The sequence below is a fragment of the Antrostomus carolinensis genome, unplaced genomic scaffold, assembly GCF_000700745.2.
Source record: "Antrostomus carolinensis isolate BGI_N321 unplaced genomic scaffold, ASM70074v2 scaffold12053, whole genome shotgun sequence".
In the NCBI taxonomy this organism is placed as follows: Eukaryota; Metazoa; Chordata; class Aves; order Caprimulgiformes; family Caprimulgidae; genus Antrostomus; species Antrostomus carolinensis.
Window position 1 is genome coordinate 7419 of NW_010305893.1, and position 11023 is coordinate 18441.

Below are 11023 nucleotides of genomic sequence, written 5' to 3' on the forward strand. Positions count from 1 at the left end.
ATATGGGGTTGCCAGCGTGTGGTGCAAGAGAAAGAAACAGAGTGGAGGAAGAGTGTGTTTGTGTGGGAGTGTGCTGGGTAGCTTAGGAAATGATCACAGGGTTGAGTTTCTTGCCTTTTATGTAATACCCAAGGCTTTTAGTCTCACTGTTTTTCATACCCATGTGATGAGATTATATTAGTTTTACCTAATATGTTCTAGTGCTACAGAGAAAGTAAATGTCCTCTTTTCCAAAGTGTGAAATACTTTTCCAGTGAAAAAAGGAAAGACAACTGAGCATCAGGTGAAATAGAAGTACTACAAAAGAGATACATTTCCAGAGGTTGGACTCCTTTCACAGCCCTTAAATTAAACTTTTCTTTGGTTTGTAATATTGTCTGGTTTTGTGCCACTTGAGAACACAAATTAAAATGCTTGCAAGTGCAGAGCCTTACTGATCTCAGCAGAAGATGCATGTACTTGGCAACTCCATGACAGACTTTATACCAAAAGGAGGAGGTTGAACACTGGGCTAGAGAGGTCTTTTATTCAGTGGAATGAGTCTTAGGTATTGTTTGGTCCTAACTCTAGAGTGGTCTAGAGTGAATCTAGGGGGTTCAGGTACCTCAGAAATGATGGATATTTGGATTTCTTTTTTTGGACCAATCTTTTTGCGGAACAGTGGACTCCCAATAACAGCTGATTAGTTCTGCTGGTGCTATATTTTCTGACAGCCTGGGTTTGACTGTCTTCTCAAATTTGTTTTTACTGTGCAGGACTTAGTAAAAGGAATAGGCGTGACATAAAGCTATATAAGGAGAGAACAGATCCCTAATGCATTATGTAACGATGGGCTTAGATCCTCAAATTCATTTCATTTAAGACACAAGCTATAAAGGCAGAAGGAGACAGTGCCTTTCTCATTTCAGCTACCAAATCCATCCAAATAGACATGTTCATGGCCAGATTTATATTCATTTTTCATTAAGATGAATTAGCTATATATGTTGGTAACATATATTGCACGCAGTATTATTAAAACATTAACCAAGCTTTAAAGCATTGCAAGTGTTTTAATCTGCTGTAATAAAGAGAGCATGAGGTAGTTGCTTCAGATTTTTTTTAATGAAAATATTCTCAGTAACTTTCAATGAGCTTTCTGGTATCTATTGTGCTTCATAGACAAATATGCAGGGGTGCCGTTTTCCTCCTCATGTGAAGTGTTTTCTTAGGTTAATGACTCTGAGTATTTAAAATCAGAGCAATCATTTTAAGTGTTTTGTTGTACCAACAGCAGAAGCCTCATTGAGTTAAATTGGTTTCACTACATTATCTATTGGATTAGCAAATGGGTTAAGAACTGACGTGAGAGCTTTTACTTTAAATTCTATAAATGCTTTCATTTTGACCCAGAAACAGGACAGACATTTCTGTATATTAACCTTTTAATAGTGCTGTCACTGCCAGCATTACTTTCAAACAAATCATGCTGTATCTTGCTCTTCTTCATCTTGTGCTTTCTGATTCCTTTCAACCTCTTGAGGCAGCAACAGTTATTTTTTAACAGAAATACAGTAGTCTGTGTAAGTGCCCCACAGAAAGCACTCATGAATACAAAATGGTAGTTTCTCGTCTGTTGTCAAGGCCAAAGTAGAGTTTTACGAGCCCTTGGGCACTGAATAGGCAGGATTTCATTATGGGATGAAATCTCTGAGGTTATTTTGATTTTCCTTCTGATGTGTTTTATCTTCCAGTTCAATAGTTTGAATGTCTATTTGGTCCATTTATAGAAGCTCCAGTTTCTGTAGATCTACATTTTATTAACACTTCACATGTAGAATGATTACATTAACATATATCCCACTCTTTTTTCTCACAGACATGTCAGTCCATAGAGCAGTACTCTAAATTGCTGAGAGGAATACAAATGCTTTCAGGTGCAGCACAGAAAAGTGCCTTCTGATCTGTTGCATGCTCTTGGGTTTTGTTTGTTTTTTTTTTTCCTCAACCCATCCAAAGTCAGCATCCAACTGACATAAAATTTAGTTTATTTCTGTTTATTAAGGGCATAATGAAATTAGAGTTTAATAAAGCGCATTTACGTTAGACATTAATATGTCTAAAGTATTAATGTCTGATGATTTTTAAGTATGATGATTTTAAATTAAAAAAAAACCCAACAAAGTAAAGCACAACCAGAAGTATAGAAGATTCAAACTGACGCAAAACTCCAATCATTACACCATGCTCCTATACTGAAGTTTCTCCTTAAAAGAGTTTGAACGGCATCTGACTTTTCTATTTATGGCTCTGGAAACAGATTTAAGAAAATCTCACTCTTCATGATGGAGATGTTTTGTCCTGTGCTACTCATGCAAGTGCAGTAACAGCAGCTGAGACACGTGTTCTCCACGCTGAGTCACCTCCTTCCTGGAATGGACACAATTGCCATATGTTTGCTCACAGTGCACATTTCTGACTGCCTGCGGTGTTTTGAGATCTTTTTTTTCCCCCTTTATTTATGCTTCTGTCTACAACGTTGTGATAGTCTAGCATTCTGGCTTTGGGTTTTTTTGAGGAAAAGATTGCTGCCACCTTTTACTTTGATCAGGCACGACACAGTTGTGCACCTTAAAGATCTGCAGTCAAACCACAGAAGAATTCCTCGAATAAATCTTTTGAAGAAGTCAGCAGGGCATGCAGCCCGTGACTGTCTCCCAGATGGAGAAGCAACTAATTTTGTCCAATAACCCCATGTGATTACTCACTTGGCTTCAGTGTAAGGAGTTATGTCAGGTGCACAATTACAAACTGTTACTGCTGAAGTAATTAGATTAGACACTGCTTTTATAATATCTGCAGCTGTCTTCTTGCTAATTACTCTAAATAACCAGTCACTGCACACTAGAGGGACTAGGTCAATGCTTTGTTCTCTGCTTTTTAATAACTTTAATTCCAAAATCATGGATTATTTCCTTATGATTTACACTCCATGGGAACTTGCTGTGATATTTCTTCAGCTGGATTTAGTCAATAATTTCACTCTTAGCAGTAGATACTAACTGACAGGCAATGTAATAAATTAATAGCTAGAAAAACCAGCAGGATACAGAAAGGTTAGGTTCTGCTTTCACAGCAGTAGTTAATGTACTGATTTAAAAGCAAAGATTATTTCTGATTTATGCAAGTGTAACAGAGAAGAATTAGGCACTATGGCCTTTCTAAAGGGTGTAGTACTGTTGTGGTGATACCTTCCAAGTGCTGTGTAAAACTTGCCTATGAAAGTGTGTCATCCAAGAGGTACATTTACAGTTTTGTTGTTTCTGAAGCCAGAAAATAATAAGATGGGGTGTAAACTGAAAAAGCTCAGTTTCAAGCTGAAAGGAGAAGGTAGAAAGGGGAGTTAAGATATGTCCAGGACCTGACCCAGGATCATGGCAAAATCCACAACTTAGTAAGGAAAAGGCATTGTTAGGTCATGCTTCTGCTGTTTTTATTCTACTCTGCACTTCATCATTATATAAAACAGTAAGAATGATTCAGAAGAGAGCAGGAGGGGTTGAACTTCCTTTGGGAGAAAGTGATTATGACCAAAAACACACTTAGAAAAAAAAAAAAAAGGTGTATTTCTGTAATGTAGCATTTCATCAACATCAGGAAGAAACACCAAGAAAAATAAAATAGAGGAGAAGCAGAAAGAAAAAGAGAAGCCTGATTACCTGCATGTATTGAAGGAGGTACAGAATTTCATTAGCTTTCTGGATAAGGTGAAAGTTGAGTGATACTTTGCTTTAATTCAGTATGTGAGAGTTTTAGAAACTATGGCAAATAGCACCACGTAAGTAGTAGTTGGATGCACTTACCTAGTTGGAGGATAAGAGTTTCTGTCTCTCTTGAAGGGTTTTTCTTCTGTAAAACTCAAAGATATAGGAAAGAAATCAGTATCATTATATCAATTTTGCAGATGATGCAATGAAATGACTTAACTAAGATTCCCCAACAAGGCAGTGGTAAGATCTTGAAGCAGAATCTGGGTGTCTCAGTCCAGGGCTGGACTGATGAGAACTCTGTGGAACAATTACAGATTGATGTCAGTTTGCACAACAGCACACTGTTGGCAGATAGTTTTTCCATTATAACAGAAACTAAAGATTGAGGTGAACCTCAGCCTGACTTATGGTGGGGGCATATTTTCTGTTATAGCTCAGTTCAGGATCATTATTTTTTCTTCAGAGCATTCTCTTACTTCAGTGATAGTGAACAAATCTTATTTTAAGTTATAAATCTGTGTCAAAATGTTCTATGTTTCAGTGCTGGTCATACGAAATCAAACCATATGTCACAGATAAGTAAGGCAGGAGGAATGTACACACACTTCACTGTGATCAATTGCTTGTTTCATTCTCATTGCAATTGCAATGATTAATTAGCAGCCACTGTGTTCAAGATCCCCATCTTCAAAGCCCAGTGCAACTCTGCCTTATCTACAGCTTTTGGCTTGTTTTATCTCGCACCTCCCCATGCTCCTTTCCATCATAGTTTTCAGCCACTTGCTTTGCTTCTTTCCTTCCCTCCCTCTCTCATTTCATATTTTCTTCTGTGCCAGCCTCTATATTTGAAACAACTTCTCACTTTCAAGGGAACAAAATCCTCCAAAAAAATTTTCCTTTTGAAGTGTCTTACAGTTACACTAACACTATTTTAATTGTTTTAATCCATATCCCAATGTATTTTCAGTGCAGTTTTTTAGCTGTTCATTATGATCTTGTATTTGTTGTGAATACTGTGTTCATTCGCTGAGTTCACTGGAATTATTTACAGAACAAAGTGTTATTTTGCATGAGTTGAGTGAGAGGATCTAGTCCTAAATTAAGGATGAGTACCCACAAAATTCATTGTCAAATAAAGGAATTGAAGAGGCCTGACATGTTAGGTCAACCTCTGAATAAAAATGGCAAAAATATCCAAAGCAACTGAGTAACTTAAAGCCATTTATGACATTTTTAAATTTCACTCAGCTACTTAGGGACAGATGCAAAAAGGATATTTTCAGAGGCACAGACTCTCATTGAAAATTAACAGAATGAATTCTAAAATCTTTCCTGAAAATGGAATCTGACTTCCTTCATCATCAAGCACCTTTAAAATTTTTCCCAATCCAACACAGAAAGCCTGATATTTCCCTGTGTTTCTAAATCACTTTTGTCTTATTTTGGGGCCTATTAAACTAATAAACATTACTGTGTTTAAACTTCTGTTAGCTTAGATCTGAAATGTAATACACTCATCATTAACAATTCAGTAGAATTTTATGTAGTATATTTTATTTCATGCTGTGACTAAGAGCATTGAAATGTTTTTAATACTTTATCCAAGACAAATAATAATTTAAGAAAAAACCTCCACTCCCCTCTATTCCCTTTTACTTTGTTCATGAGATTTTTATTACTAAAAACTCCAACTTTACCACTACTGTTAAACTTAGACCATCCCACAGAAGGCCAGATGCATAAAATCATTCGTGTGGAAGTGAGGAATTAGCTCTTCCATTACAAAAAAGGAAATTATCTGAGTGTGAAAAGCCAAATCTTCATTACTGATCAACCCTTAAAGTGGAGGGAAAGCATGGTAATTTAAGATTTAAACTTTTTCTGCAAATATATACATATGAAAAATTGTCTCATGGTAATACAGGAAAACAGGAGCTGGGATTGTTTGGCAGAGTACAGTTATTACTGTACCATATCAGATCTGTAATAAATTGCTGCTTTTAGTAGGAACTGATTGCAGGACTTTCTTGACTTTAGAAATGTCTCGAGCTCATTGGAAAATATTTTGAGAAGAGATGGATCAATACAGTTTCAGCAAGGGCTTTTTAGTCTGTAGGTATTGTTCAGTTTGTAGCTGTTCACAGGATGGTTTTGGTTTTGGGTTCTTTTTACATTGTGTATGCAACCCAGTATATAACATTGACTGCTGCAAAGGCTGCTGGGAACACAGCTCTGGCATATATATCAATGGTATCGGCGTCAATGGGCTTAAAGAGGGACTTCAGGCCCCTCTTTTTATCCAGTTTCAGTACTTGCTGCTGTTTTGTCTCTCCAGTTTCTATTTCTATTGTGCCGTACGATCCAGGCAGGTTTCTGGAAATTCGGTGCTGCCTGTTGGAAATGGCCAGTTCCTGGTTCACACCAGCTATGGAAAGGGAAAACAGAACAATGGCATTCTTCACGTTTATCTGCAAAGGAAAGAGGAGAACCTGTAAGAGCAATTTATAGGGCAAAGACAGCATGCTTCATCCAAGCTAGCCATGATACTGACATGGTGAAATGCTTATGAGATCCACTGGTATTTATCACTGGCTTTGGCAGAAGGACTGCTGAAAGACTGTGCTACCACATCTAAATTCTGGTTAGAATTTTACATGCCCTGCATTACCAAGGCACCATTGATAACAGCGTGCTTAGGCCCTCCTGACTGAAAATAATTATCCCATTCTGTGGCCAAAGCCAACAGGCAGTTCTCAGGCTCTTGTCAAAGCTGAGAATGTGGAGGTGGGACAGAAAATTAGTATGGATCAGCTGTATCTGTTACAGCTTAATAAAATAAAGTAATAGTAATCATAAATAATACCCAAGGTGTCAGAGAGTACAAAAATATGTAGGCCTGGACTACAAATTGTGAATTGTCAAAAAAAAAAAGTTCCTTAATTTAACCAATTTACTCTGCTTCATCACTAACATACATGTATGTACATGAAGAAAGCAGCAAGCCATCTGGAGTTCCTGGTGAAATTTCATCTACAGACTCCTTTGTTCAGTTTAATAGTGCTTCATATCTACATAACTTATAACCATGCTAATTATATCTGTATTTACCTTATTCAGTTTAGGTGTAAAAAATGTAATCTCTGGGGAGCAACGTTCAAGAGTACAGGAGTAGGTTTTGGTTTACTGACAGCACTTTATTATGCTGTAGCAGAGCTAAGAGAGTCTTAGAAGAAGCAGCTACTAAAGAACATCTGAGAAAAGGCCTTTCTTCCCCATCTCATGTGATACTGTTGCAATGACTTTGCCCTGACCCTACAGGAGCAACTCAAGGCTACCATAACTTACACTGAGAACTGGGCAAATATTAAAGAGTCTAAATACATTCTCAAAGTGTAAGACTTACAAATCTGGCTCAAGCCATACTTTGCCTATCTCCTTACTCGTTCTCTCTTATTCTCCATTTCCTATCTTAAATACAGCAACAAACCATGTATGAATATGTTGTCTTCAGTACTATCCGTGCTGCAAGGGGAAATTAGCAGTTGCATTTGGTTGCTTGTCATATTAACGTGACAAAAGAATTAACCAAGAATTTTTATTCTTTTCCAAAAGGGGTAGAAGAATTTTCTTCCATAGTAGAAAAAGGTCATAAAACAGGGTGGTTGCTCTTGCAAAGTTATTCACAGTATTATGCTTACTGACCTCTCCACTCTGCCTTCTCGCCTTTATCTTGTTCTTTTGCTTTTTCATGTAGTCAGCATTGAAATGTGCAAATGCATATTCTACCAGTGCAGCGAAGACAAACACATAGCAAATCCAGAAGTAAACGTCAAGCGCCTTGATGGCAGATGCTCGTGGAAGCGAAGATCGTGCACTGACCATCAGTGTAGTCATAGTAAGAACGGTAGTTATACCTGCAGTGTGGTGTGAGAAATTTTACTTTAGGTTTTGTAGTGATAAGCGTATTTACTAATCTGAAGACAAGGAATATTTTCACAGTAGAAGCCCCTTAATAGTGTGGCTTCTCATTTTCAAAACAGGGGAGCTTGTAAAAAGCTGTGCATTTGTATGACTAAAGCAGCTTTGAACGTGTTATCCTTGGTTTTGTTCTAGATCAGGACAAACAAAACCAGAAGACTTAACCTTAAAAAACTTTTGCATCTGGACTTGCAACCCTCACTCAGGCAAACAGATCCACAAGCTCTAGGAACATTTTTTTGTCACTGTCCCAGTTCCTTCAAATCAATTATTTCATACATCTGCCTCACATTCACTATTGCTTTTAACCATCTTTAAATGGTTGTTTTCTCTTCTTTACTGAGGCAGCTGCTCTAATAGCATGACAGAAATTAAAACATGAGGGAAATCTTTTAAATGACCCTGTCTTCTGCAAATGTAATCATAGTAATTATAAATACACCTTCCTGGAAAATGAGGGTTATTAGAGAGCATAATTACAACTTCAGCATAACCTTCCCTGTTGGTTCCCCAAACTCTCTGTTTTACCTAATGACACTCTGGCAGGCACAGCTGACTGGCTGATCCAGAAGGATACCCACGACATGGCCACTAGTAAGATGGAAGGGACATAAGACTGAATTATGTAAACTCCTCGATTTCGCCGAAGGTGGAAGTGGAGACTCAGCCTGGGAAACTGACCTGCTTGAAAAAAGGGCAGAGGAAGAAAAGACTCTAACTGTGTGAATTACAGTTAAAATGATACTCAAAATAACATTTTGTATAATGACAGATCTACATTCTTAAACATCGTTTCAACAAGGACACAAAAAGCTTTTTTGAGTGTTGTTCAATTAGTCTTCATAGCCCTGCACGAGGTACTGCAGTTCTCATCAGCACTGTTAGCTAAGAATAGGTCAAATGATTGGTTTCAGGTCATATCAATGCCAGATCTGAAAATAAAATCATGAGTCTTCTCAAATAACAGTATTGCTTCAAAATGTGTACTGTCTTATCATCTGCTGTAGAAAGTCCTCCAGATACTAAATTTAGATTTTTTAAAAGGCCAAGTTAATTTCAAACTCAGAAAAAGAGCTTAGAGGAGATGTGCAGCATAAATGAGAATCTGAATACATGAAAGAGGATGAAAAATCAGCAGGAAAGAAATGACTCCAATCTTTTACAAACATTGCAGTAAACCCAGTGGTACACATACACACCACTGACTTCTACTGGATAGAATTAGAATGATCTGACTGTATGTCATAAGCCTCATAACATCAGGGCTAATGGAAATTTTTCTTTATCCCAAGCTGCAAATTAGGTCAAGAAAATGTGAGCTATACCTCAAGTGTTTTTTATGAAGTGCTGTCTGGCTACTCCATGCAGTATTTTGTCAAACATGCAGAGCTAAAGGACATAATATGCTACAGAGGCTACCTGAAGGCTCAGCAAAGGTTGGCATTTTTTGCAAATGTAAGCTAAAGAAAACTGTTATCAGAAACCTGACAGATTCTTAAATTGGTTACTTAAGAAGAATAATTTTCTTTTATAGATATAGGAGGTTTAGATACTGTCCCTGAATTGAAAACAGATACTGTTACCAGATTTGAAGTTCATAATTTCTGTTGTGAACTGGTAATTGGTAATTGTGAATTGAGCAAGCTGCAGCTTATCCAGCCCATGGATCTCCTCCTGGTTTTCTGACCAGTGGTAGACAATGTCCTCTGAAGAGTAGCCATCTGCCAAAAGAAAGCTGAATAAACACAAAGTTTGAGGAAGAAATTAAGAATTTAGAGGACTCATTGTGCAAGTCCTCTTAATTCCTCTGCTATGCTGATTTTCATCAGTCCCATTGCAAACACGCTGTGATTCAGTCTGGACAATTCACTGTCCTGGCAACATCACTGTTGCCAGCATCACATTGGGGTAGCAGGTAGCTTTCCTGTGGGGAGAATAATCCAAGTTGATTCACACTGACTGGCCATATGTAGTATGGAACAGTGCATTTCAGTGCCATAAGAAATATTCAAATTAGCTCTCAAAAACCTCATTTGCCTACTCACTTAAGGTAGAGTAATTGTTACTGTAGTACTTAAACTGCCCTACTCACCCCTGCACTGTGCTTAGATCTCAGAGTCACAGAAATTTCTGTTTGTAAAACAAAATAACTACTAAATCTAATCTCTCCATGCCTATCCTCCTGCAGACAGATCAGAGTGTAATTCTGTACTGCAAGTCTATCTCCAAGTTCACACATTGATTTTATGAGATATGTACTCTGTACGTTGTACTCTGACAATGCCTAAGCAAACCACCTGTGCAGTGTTTTCCTGTCGGTTCTCCTAACGGCTTTTGAACTTCCTCAGTATTTTCAAACCAAAATGACAAAAAGCTAAAGGTTTCCATGATGCTAGACTCTTAGGAGTCTTGTAAGAAATGGTGTGTAGAGAAAAGGAAATCAGATTTGTGCATCTAGTTAGAGAACAGCAGAATAACTCGGATCCATGTCTACTCAGAGATGCACCAGCTAGCTTGACAATCACCTCAGCCTGTTAACAACTGCAGTTCTGCAGGGGTGGCAGCTGGAAGATATCTGCTAGGGAGAGGTATCTGCAGGGCAGCAGGGACATGAGAGGAGCATTGGGATATGTATGAGGGGATTTATCCAATACACAAATCCATAGGAAATCAATCTTTGCTAGTTTTGCTGTTAATGGACAACTTGCTATGAAACCATTCATTTGTTTAAAGAGGTTTCATTTCTACATGTTTGTTTCACTGAAATCAAAACCCTCAAATTCAATTAAAAATTCAACCACCACCAAAACTGCCTGCAGAACTTGCTGGGAGAGAGAATCGATTGCTGGTTCACTGTCTGCTGCCTCTGCATTTGGTGATTACATAAGGAAAACTGTAGATTGCTATTTTTGACAGGATAAAATGGTATCCTGGTTAATTGCCTAGAAAACAAAGTCAGTGCTAAAAAAGAAAAAGAGAAACTTGAATCAATAGGCCAGTGAATCTGCTCAGAAACTGCTGTTCACAAATCTCTGGAACCCTCAGGACCTGTAGACTCCCTGATATAAAAACCACAAGAGGCTGGATTCATTGCCATTGATTGGGTGGCCCCTGCTTGTGTCAGTGGTGAATTTCATTCAAAAGTATTAATGCTCATGGGAATTACATGCTGATCATAGATAAAATACAGGTTGGACAAAACATAAATTCATTCTTCACCCTCCTTTGTGAGTACAAATGAATTTAAGCCAATCCATGCTGTATTCTGATTGATTTCTCTGTAACAGATACAGGAA

General features: G+C 37.7%; 1 protein-coding gene across 2 annotated transcripts in view; it reads right to left on the reverse strand.

The window, feature by feature from the left end:
* Positions 1 to 5281: 5281 nt before the first annotated feature.
* The window catches only part of GABRD (gamma-aminobutyric acid type A receptor subunit delta), a 17814-nt gene continuing 12072 nt past the window's right edge, over positions 5282 to 11023 (reverse strand). Inside the window, exons 6-9 of one of the 2 annotated variants that reach the window (XM_029084259.1) lie at positions 9311 to 9448; positions 8256 to 8408; positions 7452 to 7663; positions 5282 to 6217 (exon numbers count right to left, since the gene is read on the reverse strand). In XM_029084259.1, the coding sequence (XP_028940092.1) occupies positions 5918 to 6217; positions 7452 to 7663; positions 8256 to 8408; positions 9311 to 9448 (803 nt within the window). In that variant the 3' untranslated portion in view covers positions 5282 to 5917. Of the gene's footprint in view, positions 6218 to 7451; positions 7664 to 8255; positions 8412 to 9310; positions 9449 to 11023 lie in introns of both variants that reach the window. The other variant, XM_010164921.1, reaches the window with a different exon arrangement.